The following is a 16,468-nucleotide window of genomic DNA, read 5'->3' as shown; positions in this document are numbered from 1 at the left end:
CGGACGCCGGCAAATTACAGTGTTGGGCCACCTTGTCGACGCCTCTGGTGTGCAGCCGGACCCCGAGAAAATTCGTGCAGTCACCAGTTTTCTTGTACCCCAGTCAGCCAAAGACGTCCGGAGTTTTGTAGGACTTTGCTCCTATTTTAGAAGGTTTGTGAAAGATTTCGCAACCATCGCTCGACCCCTCACAGACCTTCTAAAGAAAGACGTCACATTTACGTGGGTTACCGACCAAGCTGCTGCTTTTTCTCACCTAATCACGCTACTGACGACTCCACCCATATTGGCTCACTTTGACCCATTCGCTCCGAAGGAAGTTCGAACCGATGCTAGTGGTCACGGAATCGGAGCCGTGTTAGCCCAGCGCCAACGGGGACACGACCGAGTTGTCGCCTACGCTAGCCGCCTCCTCATAGCTGCTGAGCGCAACTATTCTATTACGGAGCGTGAATGTCTTGCTCTTGTTTGGGCAGTCTCAAAGTTCCGCCCATATTTATATGGCACTAATTTCACTGTGATAACTGACCATCATGCGCTATGTTGGCTTACGTCACTGAAGGATCCTACTGGCCGGCTCGGGCGCTGGGCTCTGCGACTCCAAGAGTATACATTTACGGTGACGTACAAGTCCGGACGCCTACATCAGGACGCAGACTGCCTGTCGCGCTACCCGGTCGCTGAGTCGAGCACTATGCATGACACCGACACCGAGCCTTGCATCTTTTCCCTTTCGCAAGTGACATGCATCGGTGACGAGCAGCGCTATGATGCGTCCTTGCGTGCTATCATTGAGAGCCTCGAATCACCATCTTCCAGTAAGTCCTATCGCTCGTTCGTGCTCCACGATGGTGTATTATACCGCCAAAGTTTTGAGCCGGATGGACCGGCTCTGCTGTTTGTCATTCCGAAACACCTTCGCTCGGAAGTTCTACATGAACTTCATGACCTTCCGACTGCTGGTCACCTTAGTGTGTCACGCACTTACGACCGAATACGCCGACGCTTCTACTGGCCAGGGCTTGCACGCTCAGTCAGAAGGTACGTTGCGGCTTGTGAGAAATGTCAGCGCCGCAAAACGCCATCGACACTTCCCGCCGGACGCCTTCAACCACTCGATATTCCGTCAGAACCGTTCCTCCGCGTTGGCTTGGACCTACTTGGCCCTTTTCCCTTGTCTTCCTCGGATAACAAGTGGATAGCCGTGGCCACCGACTACGCCACGCGTTATGCCATCACACGAGCTCTCCCAACAAGCTGCGCCACAGATGTCGCCGACTTCCTCCTCAAGGACGTGATTTTGCAACACGGAGCCCCACGGCAGCTGCTTACAGATCGTGGCCGCACCTTTTTGTCGAAGGTCATAGCCGACATCTTGCAGTCCTGTAAAACGAGACACAAGCTGACTACGTCATACCACCCGCAAACCAATGGACTCACGGAGCGCCTAAATCGAACTCTTACAGACATGCTCGCTAAGTATGTTTCTACCAACCACACCGACTGGGATCTCGCGTTGCCGTACGTCACATTTGCCTACAATTCTTCGCGCCATGACACTGCCGGTTACTCTCCATTTTTTCTGCTGTTTGGCCGAGAACCAACATTGCCTCTAGACACCGTCATACCGTCTCCTGGAGTACCGACCAGTGAATATGTCATGGACGCTATCACTCGGGCCGCTCACGCACGCGAAATCACCCGTACTCGCCTTCTGACCTCTCAAGAGAAGCAACGGCGCTTGTATGACCAACGACACCGCGACGTACACTTTCCACCCGGTTCTTTGGTACTGCTCTGGTCTCCGACCCGTCAAGTTGGCTTGTCAGAAAAACTGCTTACTCGCTACACAGGCCCATACCGTGTCCTCCGTGTGGTTACGCCTGTAACATATGAAATTGGTCCTGCCACCCCATTGCCTTCATGTGCCCAACAGGCTACCGATATTGTACATGTTGCGCGCTTGAAGCCCTACAACTCTCCTAGTGACGTTGACATCTAAATGCGCCGAGACGGCGCTTGCGCCGCCGGGGGTTATGCTACATGCATGTATACTGATATTCTAGGGGGCGACGCGCGTGTGTGCCTGACGAGGAAGACGAAGGGTTGTCTCCGCTCGATCGCTGGTGAACCGGGCATGCCATTACCGCTGGTTTGGAATATATCTAATCCCCAGCCTCGTCGTTACGGCGTCTCTTCTTTTCCGTAACAATATATTTGAATGAAAGGGCCGAATTATCTTAATTCGGTGGAGCGCTCGTGATCTGCCTTTGGAAGTCAACATAACGCTGCGCATATAGTAGGTCCACCCTTTCCATGCCAAAGTATGTGGTTCATTCCATCCGCAATGCTCGTAATGTATACGCAAAAGGGCAATAAACTTCCGCGACTGATTCGTATACTAGTCTGACATTCGCAAATTACTCGTCACCCAAAACGCCTGTCTATATACTCGCACTGCGCCTATCGGGCTTCATCCCGTATACACTCAGCGACCGAACCCGCAAGATTGCCATTCGCGAGCGAGAGCAATCTCAATCATACAGAATGCAGTGATCATTCTTCCGATCTCTTTGTTAGCGTCCAGTACAATTAGCGCGAGTGAATACCTTTAAAGTTGGCATGGTGATTAACGTTCGCCTAACTCTAAGCAAGCGACTGTTTTCAACGCGAAGATAAATAACGCGTGAACTCTCGCAGCTATGTCGAGAAAACGCAATGCACTCTAATCACCTCATTTATCACACTGTATGCATTTTCTGCGCGTTGTTTACAAAAGCGCGGTTGCGTATTACCCTTCTAAATAAAGAAAAGGAAAAAAAAAGAAACGCGCACTTTGCTGAGCGTGTTCTTTATCAACGTGCAGTCTCTGCGCGGGCGGAGCGATGCCTGGCGAACGCTTCCCGCGTGGTCGTCAGCACGGGTCCCTTCTTCGGCGGCAAGATCGCCGTGGAAGACAGCAACGACGACGCCTGCCTAGTGTACGGCGACCCCCACTCGCCTCAAGACGCCTACACACTGGACATCGACCACAAGCGCTGCGGAAGCCGACTGGTGGTGAGTATATACGCACGTGGCTCTATAGCCATTGCGCTTCATAATGATACCCTATAAAGGGAAATCTAGTGTCTATGGGAGCTGCCGCGTAGGACACTTCACCCGTCGTGTGGAGGATGGTTAGTGTACGTGGATTCGCCTAAGCGTGATTCCTTCTGGCCAGCGCGTGGCCTGCGGCCTCTTTTTCACGAGGCGAAGTTCACCAAAAGTTGATCAGTCCCACTTCACCACTTTGGCCCTTTCAGGGTCGACCATTCAAATAAGACCACTAGGTTCACAATGAACCGCTTTTTTGATCTGAAACAAATAAAAAAATTGAGCTACAAGTGCTTTCGAAGTCGCAACTAAGAAGAATAGTCGCATCTATGAATAATAATTATTATTATTATTATTATTATTATTATTATTATTATTATTATTATTATTATTATTATTATTATTATTATTATTATTATTATTATTATTATTATTATTATTATTATTATTATTATTATTATTATTATTATTATTATTATTATTATTATTATTGGTGAGGTTTAACTTTGTTGTGGTTTATCAGAGCTACCTTAGCGGAAGGCTCCGACAATTTTGATCACCTTGGGTTTTTTAAAGTCCACCTAATTTCGAACACGTTGGGTTTTTAAAGTGCACCTAAATATAAGTACGTGGGCCTCAAGTATTTCCGTGCCCATCGAAAATGTGGCTGCAGCGACCGGGATTCCATCCCTCGACATGCGGGTAGTCCACCACGTCGGGTGGCAAATCCGTGTAATAGCCATGGTAGTTCCATGGTAGATGATTGATCGCAGCGCCACAATTCCATTTAGTAAATTCCAATTCCATCGTAGCAATATTTGGGGAAACTCCATGTTTCTAGCATCTTCATGTCTCGTGGGTTCAGAAAAAGGGGGCAACAATATAGAGTACTAAGTACTCTACTATGAGAGAGTACGAAGCTGTTCCTTGGGCATCACTAGGGGAGGGCCACAAGCGTTAAACGACGACGCCATGAATAATAGGACTTTACCCCATCATTGAAAGAAAGGGAAATGAAACTGAAACTTAGGAAGCTTAAACAAGCACCTGCCCAGCTGGCTATCCTGCTTAAACGGAGGAGTAACGTGTCAATAATAAATAAATAGAAAAACTCAATAAGCTATTTCGATTGTCAAGGAGACGAAGTAAGACTGAGTGTGATGACAATTCTTAAGTTTCTTTAGGAGAACTGGTTTGATTGTACGTACATTGTGGGCATTTGTAAGATACTTCTTCATCATTCATATACAGTCGCACTGATTATGGCTTGCAAAGAGGGAGCGCGAGGCCTGACGAGTTCAAAGATTGCGCATGGCTTCCACTAGCCCTTATTTCCATTACTAAACGTGTTTATGTCATTTGGGTGTCATCCCAAATAAGGAAATAGTATTTAGTTGCTGAAATAAACACAAGTTCAAACCATGCGCAGCCTTTGAACTCACGTGGCCACGCGCTCTCGTGTTGGAAGTCACATTGAGCGCACCTGTGCATATTCAGCATCCCATGGTGTTCCTCCCCTCCATCGTTCGGGGGGGACACATCTCGAGTTTGTTCAGTGCCTCGGATGTGACAGGTGTTACCAAGGCTTCCAGACCTCCTAAACGCGTATAAAGTACCACGTCGCATGTGGTAGAGGTGGAGCTTCAGCATAGGAGCAGACCCGTCGGCCTGAAAAGCCTCTGCAATGGCCAAAGGGTTGGCGAACGTGTCCTCCCAAATTCGCATCGTCAGCTGTTGCTAGCACTCGCGAACAAAGTCTTTCTCAATCCTCCGCGGGCGACGCAGCCGTAATGCCTTTCTGGTTCAATTTACTTAGCGCGCCGCACGGTGTCGCTGTACGTTCTCACTGATTAGCCGAGCGAGATGTGCGCATGCAGCACGTGCCGGACCAGATGCATTACGGAAACTAAATTGTTGATCGAGCCACGGCCTTTTGCGTGTAATTAAACTGCCGGATGCCCGCGTGTCTCTTTGTTTCTGCAGAACGGGTCCAAGATGGAGACGAACATCATCGTCCACGAAAACCGAGACATAATCACGCACAACACGCGCCGCTACTTGGTCGTCTGCAGTTTCCTGCCCGACACTTACACAATCACGGCCTCGTAAGTATACGCCCTCCCTGTGTGCGAGCGCGCATGCGCGCGTGTGTGTGTGCTGAGGGGGGGGGGGGGGGGTGCGAGCTTCTGCACATGTACTCCTATACGCGAGGTAGTCCCGTTCAGTGCGCGTGCGCGTTTTGTATACAACTGTCAAAAGTTGCAGTTGCAACAAAGCGTTGCGTAGCATATGACGTGAGAGCTACATATCATATGGTTTCTCTTGCAAGATGACCGTTTGAGGGCAAAACTTGTCCCAAGCTTTTTATTAGGCGAATAGACGGAAGAGCGAGAATCAAGCGGACGCTCGCCTGAAGACGAAGCCGCGGTCTAGAGCTTGAGGTACACGTGGAAGGCACGACTCTTTTGCAACGTGTTAAATATAAACGAAATGGCAACGTGTTAAATTTATACGGATATAATCATGTCACTGGTGTCTGCTGCGTCCTGCCCGAAAGAGCTTCCGGTGCAGAATGAAGGAGCTTTGTTTACAATTCTCGTGTAGAAATCGCGGACGCAATTATGGAACTACATTCATTAGCGGTAGCGTTCGCGCAGTGAGGCTGTGTAGCCTTCTCTTCATTGTCAAAAAAGGTTGCCCGCGAGAATAGTTGCGAAGCATCTCTGCAGAGCCACCGACATTTAATTAAAATCTGAGTGGTCCGGACTTCCACACCAATCTTGTGTTTCGAGATTGGCGTGGAGATGCCCAGAAAGTTGGCTTTCAGGAGTGCACAAAACTAGGCAGGTTAGTTTATCGCTAAGACGGGAACAAACAGCGCTAAAAACGGGAGCTGCGACAGAACGACAGTCAAGGTCCTAAACTAACAACCACTGGTTCATTGTCGGGAAATGGAATGTTTACCGAAGCTTTGTGCTGGATACGTACCAACACAAAAACAAACTATCTGTGCACGTTATCTGCGACAGAATGGAAACAAGCTATGATTTTTTTTATGTTGGCGCACTTAGTGTGATCCGTGTAGGCTGTCTGAGCCAAGGTTGCGTATATACATCACCCATTCGCAGTAAACCAGTGGTTGTTAGTTCAGTGCATTTTCTGTCATTCTGTCACCGTCCCGTCTCTGATGTTGTCTGTTCCCGTCTTAATAAGTAATGATGCCCGTAAATCAACGTCACAATTTTCGCCCTAACCACTCAGTGCGGGCTACGGACTTCTATTTTTATGCTTTGCTTTCCTTTTGATTGCTTCTACTTCCTTTCATGGTCCTCACTCATTTTGATAGATCTTCCAAGAACCTGTGCTGTATTTTTCAACAGCTTTTTTTCTTGTATTCGTATTATAATGAGATGCTGTTATTGATTCTTTTGTCTCCTTTCCTTATGTAATATCATGAAAAGGTCCTTTGAGGGTAAATAATGATGATGATGATGATGATGATGATGAGCCGAAATCGTGAAGCAAAGTGATAACAGAATTAACCTTCATAATCAATGTTATAATAACATCTTGGAAATGCAATCATTCTAAAAAGTCGAAATTTCATCTACATATCAAGATAAGTGGAAAGTAAAAACTTAGGAAACTGAATCGCTGGGGTCGATTTATACTGCACGAAAAAACACGGACATGTCCAGCGATTCATGGGTCAATACGGTGGCTCATACAAGAAAAATGGCACACACAACGCGTTGGCGGAATCCGACAGTCGAGGCCCGTAAAAAATTTTAAAAAGAGCTTATTCAGCCCAGAACGAACCTCAAGAGGGAAATTTTCGGATTATTTTTACGTTGATCAAAGGCCGGTTTAATAAAGCGTGAACAGTAGCCTAGTCCTCATTAGAGAAACATAGAAGCGAGTAATGCTCATCATCGTACCTGTACCAGCAAATGTTTGCATAGGTCCTTCAAGAGCGCAATTTGTTCACAGATTATTCGATGCTACGTTTACTGCAATATTTATGATGTCAGGCATGCCCGCTGTGTTCATGCCAGTGTAGGCTCGCACAGCTGTTTCTGATAAATTATTCATTCAACAAAAAATGCAGATGAGCTTGTTGAACTAATTTGGGTACGAATGATACTATATTTTGTAATTGTGAGCCACTTATCACCATTTATGAATATTTAACGCGCACATCTACGTACAAGAGCACTTCCGTGTTTTTCAGCCATTTAATTACGACCGCTGTCGCCAGGCTCACATAATCATTATGTTCCTTTCCAGTTTATTTGATATATAATTATCAAGCACTCAGCAACGAGAAGCTTTGTCAAATAATAGTGTATCTCAGTGCACACTTCAACTTACTAGGCATAATCTTCTCTTTCAGTCATTAATTAATTTGTATTCATTCAGGAAGTGTCGTTTATGCAGGATTCAGAAAGTCTGGGACTGATACTCTACGCTGGAATCGGTTCCCATTTGTCAATCTCTAACCCTGAGAGCAATATAAAGTGATTTCATGATCAACAATCGCTTGATGGGTCTGCAGGCTAAAGACAGGGGCGCCACTGAAAAGGTGCCCTTGGCTGAAGAACTGTTGTTTCGAGTGTGCCCTTTCTGTTTCTATTGTTCTAAACAGCGCTACCATGAAGTAAATGCTATACGAAGAAGTCCACGTCATCACTATACATCATTGATTAAAAACGTTTGCCAAGAAAATGGGGTAGCTGCGCACTTATGCAGTGAAGATTGTGGAAACGGCAGAGCTCGTGGCCTCCTCCAGCTCCTTTCTCTTTTCCTTCGCCCTAACAACGCTTCTCCTCATCCTCACTTTCGTTTCCCGCCCCTTTGATATGTACTATACATCATGCATGGATAAGCTATACCTGGAGCTGCTTGGCACATACCCGCTTTCTGCGGGTCTCACGGCACAGCAGACCAGCAAGCCCCGCGAGCCATATTGCAGTACTTGGAGGCAACATCTTCGACAGATCACCTGCGAAACCGTGCACTGTTTTCGTGTGCTTTGTGAAAAGTGACTTTATTTTTCTGTCTTTCTCTCTCTCTCTCGTTTATTTCTTTATTTTCGTCTCCACAGGTAGAAAAGTGAACTGAACGTGTTGTTTAGTCAACCTCTGTCTTTCCTTTATCTTTCTATCTCTCTATATTTTCTATATCCTTTCTCTTTCTCTCTCTCTCTCTCTGATGCATACCCGCCCAGTTTTGTGTGGACAATCCCGTAGTATTGCACAGCTTAAAGGGACACTAAAGCGAAACAATGACTTGGTTTATATTGATACAGCGTCCTCTCAGAACTATGATGTCGTTACTTCTAGCATGATCAGTTCGTGGTTTGAGAAAATAATCAAGGTCAAAGCACCGTTTATAAATTTCACGGCTCAATCTGCGTGCATGACGTCACGAATCTCAAAGTGTGTCCAATTTTGCCGACATTTCCTCGACAAAATTTCCGGACACTTGATGTGTTAAATCTCTGGCCCCATCAGCATACATTGTGAATCATTTCTCCGTATCAGGAGCTACGTATAGGCTTTAGTAAACGGCGCAAAATTTACGACATCACGGCGTTTGTTGCAGGAATTTCAGGGTGGCGACGCCATCGGCATTTAGCTTTTTTACAATTCCTGTTTAGTGTCCCTTTAAAATAGCTACGCTGCTGAATGTGCCTCAGGGCAGCTTACTTGAACCCGTGCCGCTCCTCTCGTCGTGTCAGAGCATCTGGCAATGGCGTGTCGGCCATTTTTCTTCAGGGTGAACCTGCCCTTGGTTCGTGGCAAGAAGAAGAGCAGCGTGGCGACGCACACCAAAGTGCCGGGCGGACTGCTGCTGGCGAACGCGCGGCTCGAGACGAGCACCGAGCAGAACGAGGTGTTCACCTACCAGCGTTACAAAGACAGCAACGTGCGCGACTCGCGCATCGCAGCCGAGCAGCGAAGCAGCACCACGCTCGCGGGTGACGCTGACGGTAAGTACGTTGCGCATGCGCGACGCCTCCTCCGTTTCATCTCGCGCACTTACCGGCTTGTTTCGCTCGAAGTTGTACGAGCAATGATCGCTGATAAACTTCCGCACTTTATCAGTGATTCCCGAGAAATTTGCGTGAAACGAAATGGATGAAGCATGCTCTCTAAAGCGCTGTAGGGGAACTTCCGGTCACCGTGACACGCCGGACAGCCGTGAGCTGAATAGAAACGTCACTTGTGACGCCACAGGTAGAGAGCTGCGTCGGTAGCGACAGTATATCTGGCAGAAGTGATGATAGCAAAATAGTGAGAACCTGGAAGCAGTGCAGCGTACATTACTGTTTCTAACCCCCCCCCCCCCTCTTTCCCCACCCCAATTACACGGAGCAACCGGTGACAATGACCGAATTATGCAACGCCACCCAGAACGACATTATTTTATTTCAAGTTTTGGTCCTTGTAGGACGTCATACGTGACGTTTCTGGCGAACTCGCGTGACCTTCCTCCATGTGACGGTGACCTGAAGTTCCACTGTTGCGCTTTTTATGAAATGAAAACACGCTGCATTCAGCGAAATGTTGATATTCTTGTGTTCCTTCCTGTGTGCCTCATCCTAAAACCTCTGCTACCACTATCCCACCATGATTTACATACTTAACATTCCCAAAGCTAAAGGAAAACCTAGCCCTACTTGTCATTTTTTTTCTCGGCGACTTCTCAAGATGAATAAACTTCCTTTTTCCAGCAGTTGTTACTCTCTGTTCAAAATGAATGCAGCATCTCATATATGACTCCCTCCCAGGAACCCATGTCACGGGCAGTATGGCTCTGGCTCTCCTGCTGGCAACCACGGGACTCGTCGGATGTTGCGCTGCGCTCGCCTGGTACGCGGCCACGGGCTTCACGCAGCGCCACAGGAAGGCAGACAGTCATTCGCCGCCTCCCCATGAAAGCGACCCCACCACCGGCGAGCCTAGCCCTGCCAGCACCACCGACACAACCTCAGTGGACGCCAGTGACGGGGAGAAAGAACAGAAAATAGACGTCGGTGATCGAGACGAACAGCTTGAGGAGGGCGAGTCGTGTGTGGTCAACTTCATCACCATCGAAGGCAAACCAGTCGCGTTGCTACCGGACTCTACAGCGAGCGAAGTGTGACGACACGCGCGTTTCCGTGCACAGTTCAGCTACGTCACCAGCGCCTTCGCCTTCCAGATGTCATCGAATGTCGCCCGCGCACGCACAACGTGTAACGCGCGAGGATGCGACTGATACATTTCCTCATCAGCACATGGCAGCAGTTCCGGTGTCGAGAAGCATGACACCGGTTGCCTCACTTTATCCCGCCACTATTGATTGTCCTTACCATTTGACGAGAACTGACAAGTTATCATCGTGCCGTAATACCATGCGCCTGTTGTTGATGCGCTATAGAGAATGCGTCCTTTTATAGATGCAGAAGAACACGACCATACCTTTCAGTGGTCTTTAAGCTGAAGAGCTCAACGTTGCTGTAATCGACGTTGTGGTAACTTCTGGTGCAATAGTAGAAGCTTGCTAGCGCAACACAGTTTATGAACTCACCAGCGTTTATTCGAAATTGTAGTGATCAAGGAGTAAACTCTACAGGTTCATCGAACGTAGAACTCGCCTTGCTAATGTGGAATGTGTGCGTAAGGAGTAGGCAACTTTGTGCTAGTGTTTGTTTGTGCAGATGTGCTTAGTGTCAGCTTTACTCACAGTTGAAAAAGTTGAGAAGTGTGCTCATGAACCTTGTTTGATGATGAGGAGCTTTGAAGTATTTTCTTCAACTGTGGTATAACCGGCACCGTTATATGGGCTTGCACTTTTGCTAATGACACTTTACTTTTAAACGTGCCCGCTACTACTAGCACATGTCGAATAGATGTCGACGATGAATCGGCCGCAGTACTTTTTCCGCTAGGTAATAATTCATATCTGCTAATTTCTATACTGTGACTGCTTTCGGAGAATGCGTTCAAGAGTACACGATAGGTAATTTACTTCGTTTGCCTCACAACCAAGTGACACATCACCACATCCAATAATACTTATGGCGTCATCCATTGGCGGTTTCGGAGTGACCCACGAACTCCGCGCCGCAGCACTCCACTCTGACGGAGAGCAACAGAAGGGAATCTACCAATGGAACACACGCGCTCCCTCTGGAGCAAATGGCAGGGTCAGAATGTAACGCGATGCGTGCGTCTCTCTTCTTGCTTGAGTGTGTACAGCGACGCCACGCTAGCGAAACAAGAGCTCTGACGCGAGGCGCAACTGACGCGACTGGCGTCCGTTGGCGCGCCCCAAGTTGGCACCGTTTTCAAGAGGTTTCAAGGCACGGGGCGATTGCGACTTCCGGTCGAATCTGCAGATTTCTTTTCGGAGTAGAAAAAGTTGCTCCGTGGAGTGAATCATGCGAGGGAGATGCTCCAGATCTGTCAATAAAACATACAGGGAGCAGCACTCTGAACCTGCCAATGTAAGAGACTTGCTCCGCGTGGAGCAGCAGAAAGTATTACCGGAAGTGCTCCGAATCTGCCATCGGATGACACCACCAGCTATAAACCATTTCTCTGTTTACAAACACAGGCCCTTGATGGCATCTGGTTTCGTCCACAGATGTGCCTTAACAGCGTGGGTGGGCACGAAGAGCTTTGGAAAATAGCCCGTTCATTTTCTACTTTCCTTCCCTTATTTGACAAAATATATTCAAATAAGTGTTCTTTTCAGCTACATAAAAACGATAAGAAATTCCTTTGAAATTTACGCACGTTCCTTTTATCTGAAAAACGAAAGAGAAACTTCGCTTACATTTGAAGAAAAAAAAACTTGAAAACGTGCTTTTAGTTTCGAAGTTGGGAGCTGGTAAATAGAGTGACCGGAAGTTTTTTGGGGCACAGCGCTCGCTATCTTGAAACTGTCTATATTCTCGTATTCCCTCAGCTAAAAAACGAGGCATCATAGCGTTCGTTACAACGCGCTGAACCAATCCGCAAACCCATCGTTGAACCCGTCCGCGAAGGGTAGGCACGGTATGCACTACCAGCGCGAAATTAGTGCATCTACGTCGTTCTCCATTTCAAACGTCGGACGAGGCAGTTTAGACCCGGCAGGCCGGTACCATCAAGGTTACCGTTACATTCTACGGCACTGATGTTGAGGCGGTGTTGGCATGAAGGCCTTTGTGGTCACGTTTTTTGTTCTTTTTTTTCACGTTTGTTGCATTGTTCAGTTGCGCGAGAAAACACTCCTTAAACTTTATTTACACTTATTCCCCCGTTTTTACCTTGTACATTTTTTTTCTTTCGGCTCTTTGCTACGAAAGTAGCTTGTTTAAGTCGATATTATAAGTTCAAGATTGCCCTTCGTTCGCGTGACAGCGTGGCTACCTAATTCAGCAAGAGTAGAGAGGTGAGCTAGACCCTTTTTGCTGAGCTTAAGCCTACATATATAGAGTTACAAGAAAAATGCATGAATTAGCGAAAGCATGCCAACGGGATACCATGTGTCGACTCGTGTTGGTTAATTGGTTTCTCAACATCTTGGCGCAACCCACCTAGGGGGATAGGCCATGAATGTGTCGTATTGTCCTAAAGAACGTGCTCACAAAAACAACCAGCACGTGATCCGACAGGCTTCGATGGAGGCCAAGAGCTAGAGTGGGCCGTGTGCTTAGACTTAGGTACTCGGTAAGAAACCCCAGCTGGTCAAAATATCTGGAGCCTTCCGCTATAATGCCCGTCATAATGATATCCTGGTTTTGAGACGTGAAACTCCAAGAATTACTAAGAGCGAAGCTCTTCAGCGGGAGGTAAAACGTTGGGTGTCCACAAAAAAATAACAATAATAAATAACCTCCGCGCCGTTGTTTATCAGTAAGCAAGCTACAGCTGCGCACCACACCTTCTAGCTGCGCATGCGCCGAGGAGCAGTTGCCGCCAAGTGACGCCCACCGACGACGACAGGGCGCGCAGCCACCGCGCTGAGGTTGCCCGACGTGGCGCGAGCCGAGTAGAAGCGTCACAAGGTCCATGCTTCCATCGCGAGTGCCACATCCAGGTTCGCCCATTAGTTTCTGGCGTTAGTTTGGACATTCTTGCATGATCCGCGACAGGTTGTGGATCGACTCTACTCTGTCTACGCCAAGGAAATACCTACAGCGTTAGCCAGGAGGGCCACATTAAGTTGCTAAGATTGACTAGCATCGTGACTTCTGAAGCCTTACACAGTGATTACGATGACGACGACCTACATGTATGGCTCACACCCACTCTAGATTATTGGGAAAGCTCCTTCTTTTTTTAAACAGTTCTGCACTTCTCTGATCATATTCTCCCAATCTTATCAACCTTCCGATGGAGGCGGAAATGTTGTAGGTTCGTGTGCTCAGATTTCGGTGCACGTTAAAGAACCCCAGGTGGTCGAAATTTCCGGAGCCCTCCACTACGGCGTCTCTCATAATCATATGGTGGTTTTGGGACGTTAAACCCCATATATCAATCAATCAATCTTATCAACCTGCCTTCGCGCCCAAGTGGCACTTTCATGCCGAAGCTCTCACAACTGTGCGATATAATATAAACTGAAAAAAAAATACAGCAATGGTAGTGATCGCTTTTGACCGATAGTGGCACGAATTTTTTACGCCTAAACTATTACGGTGAGTCGACTTCTAGCTTTCTCGTTTTGGCTACTTCCTGTACGCGTGCTCTGCTTTGTTGGAAGACTCGAACAGGGCGCCGCCGAACATAAGCGAAGATGGTTATGCCTGAACGGACAAAAGGATCTATATCTGAACGTCCATACTACTTTTCTTAGAACTATATTGGCATTCCGTAATTCAGGAACTTAGCCTTCCTAGCTTGTCCAACTAGTTTGGCGCATTGCCTTATGATGCGATATGGGTGCATCATAATAAACAGTGCGAAGAAAAGGCGACACACTAAGGAAACAACTGCACAGTCAACAGAACTACACAACTGGTTATTATGCATATTTTGCGTGATGTTTTCTGCGATTCCTGTTTCACGAGACATATGCAAACAGGACTTTTTGGCTAAAAGAAAAAAATAAAAGTGCAGCAAGACCGCTAACATTTGCTTGACTTACCATCGATATTAGCGAGTGTGTTCTTAGCATCCAAAAACTATGTTAATTTTGTGTGTTTTTTTTTTTGTTTAAACACACTCTCAAAGTATTCATCCTTAACACATGCGAGGTATACATGACAGCCCAAGTTCTTTTGCTAGCTTAGCTATACATTACTGTCTAAGATTCAGTACTTCCCTGCCAGACACGGCGTATGTTGACAAAAATTTCAACATACCTTACGCTGAGCACGCTTACTTCTTAGAGCATAGAGTTTTCTAAATATACACTAGAGGGAAATCTGGTGCTAGTGTCTATGGACAGGACAAAGCCCTTTATTTGGTCCTGAGAGGCAAGGCAGCGGGCCAACTATGTAGGTCCCCACCCAGCCGTTGGCTAGTCCCATGTCGGAACAGAGAGGCCATGCCTCTCCGCTCGTTCACGGGCCCTCTGGACAGCCTGAAGCTGGACGTCTTGTCTGGGGTCTGTGATTGCCGTCGTCCAGTCTTCTTCTGTTTTAAAATCCTGTAACGCAGGGCACTGCCAGAGCATGTGAAGCTGTAACGCATAGCGCTTCAGCGAGCATGAGAATTCTGGTTATGAGATGGATTTGCCAAGTCTTCGTACTTCACATTCCCCCCTCGCTTCGCGTAGCTTGAAGCTGCTTAGTCACAAAACAACAATCGGCAAATGTTCGCCAGTTACGCTTCGCCACTTTAATCTTTTTAGGCTTATCACTTCAAATTGGGTCACGAAGTGAAAAACGGTTTGTTGTTTCCTTCGAAACAAAATGGCAGCAAACGAAGCCGCAAGTGTGTTCGCCACCCGCAAGTACTGAGACTATAGGCAAACTCATGTGGTACCCATAACTCCCACGGTCGCTGAGCGATCGCAGCGCCAGAGTCCCCTCTAGTTAATTTTAGGAAACTACGTCTGAGAAGCTGACCTAATTCACATCTTCAGCTCAATGCGAAAGTCACGTTCGAACACCCTGGCAGCTAAACGAAATGACGTGCGCGGGTCAGCCAATGCTTAATTTTATTGCTGTAAAAAAATAAAATGTGTCATTTCTCATCACCATCCGGCGTGCCCAGAAAACTTTGATCTTCTTTTCGAACGGAAACGCACAGGGCATTTGCTTGCTTTCATTTCACGTCTCAAGTACATTTCATGTATAAAGCAGCGACTGTACCTGCCCGCTAGAGCGGTGTGTTGTTGGCTTAGGCACGTGTAAGGATTACTTGTGTTACGTACCCTTGAGCGGCAGGGTTACTTCGAACGCAAACTTTTCTTATCGATAGGCAAGTTCCTTGGGTTTAATGGAAATATGAGGCTAGGTCGTTGCGAAACTTTATTAGCGCGCAACGTTTGTTTTTATATAGGATTAATTTTTTTCATAAATCAAGCTTGTACTTGCATTTCACATCAGTGTTAAACCTATGGGGTGAAGTTCGTCAGAAAACGCTCAAACAACGTCCTTCATTACGTTAAAAATGTATCATGCAGCATACTATACTCACGAGAGTGCACGAATTGCAGCGCAATTAACTGAAAAAGGGAGCCAAACTCTGTATTGAACTTCAATGAAGGCGCGTTACTACATTCAACTTCGAGCAAAGCAAGCACTGGGGGAAAAACAGGTGTACTGCCCTCCAATCAACTTTAAAGGCTGAGCGTCCAAATGATGAGGTACCTGAACCGAAATTTCACCCGTACCAGTATGAAGTGTACAGAGATAGCTTCGAAACGCCGATATTCAACAGCACAGGAAAAGCTATAGTTCAAGGCAGCTGCACAAATACTGCCCGAACGCCATTATTTAACAAGCGCTCCGCCAGTCGCTCCATCCCGACATTCCCCGCGTAAACTCTGTTTCGGCAATACGTTGAAAATGTGCGCCCGCGCACATCGACCAATTCGTACTCGCTTTGTATGCAAGTGCAAAACGCCTTGAAGTGCACGAAGAATGACCACGTTATCGCAGCTGCACATTACTTTTATCACGTATGTCTTGAACCAAACTCACGCATTTCTCTTTACTTTGTGTATAAAAATGTATCACTGTTTGTGCTGGAATAAAACAGTTGTTAGTTTGCACTTTGTGTACATCTTCCGAGCCGGTCCTGTTGTTAGTTTGCGCTTTGTGTACATCTTCTCAGCCGCTCCTGTCATCCCAAGACGGCGCACCGAAACGCCAGCAACTTGCTCCGAACAAGCGCTCCCCGCTACCTCGTTTAAATGATGTGGCAAGAGCCAACAACGAACAGATTCA

General features: G+C 47.1%; 1 protein-coding gene across 2 annotated transcripts in view; it reads left to right on the top strand.

Moving 5' to 3' along the window:
* LOC119164805 (uncharacterized) overlaps positions 1-16,293 on the top strand; it is a 127,154-nt gene extending 110,861 nt beyond the window's left edge. For both annotated transcript variants that reach the window (XM_075894287.1, XM_075894291.1), the window contains 4 exons: positions 2,867-3,057; positions 5,077-5,198; positions 8,871-9,085; positions 9,887-16,293. In XM_075894287.1, the coding sequence (XP_075750402.1) occupies positions 2,867-3,057; positions 5,077-5,198; positions 8,871-9,085; positions 9,887-10,242 (884 nt within the window). In that variant the 3' untranslated portion in view covers positions 10,243-16,293. The remainder of the gene's footprint in view (positions 1-2,866; positions 3,058-5,076; positions 5,199-8,870; positions 9,086-9,886) is intronic.
* The last annotated feature ends 175 nt before the right edge of the window (positions 16,294-16,468 follow it).

The sequence above is a fragment of the Rhipicephalus microplus genome, chromosome 1, assembly GCF_043290135.1.
Source record: "Rhipicephalus microplus isolate Deutch F79 chromosome 1, USDA_Rmic, whole genome shotgun sequence".
Taxonomy (NCBI): domain Eukaryota; kingdom Metazoa; phylum Arthropoda; class Arachnida; order Ixodida; family Ixodidae; genus Rhipicephalus; species Rhipicephalus microplus.
The sequence above is the reverse complement of the archived record's forward strand: the minus strand, read 5'-3'. Positions and strand labels throughout refer to the sequence as shown.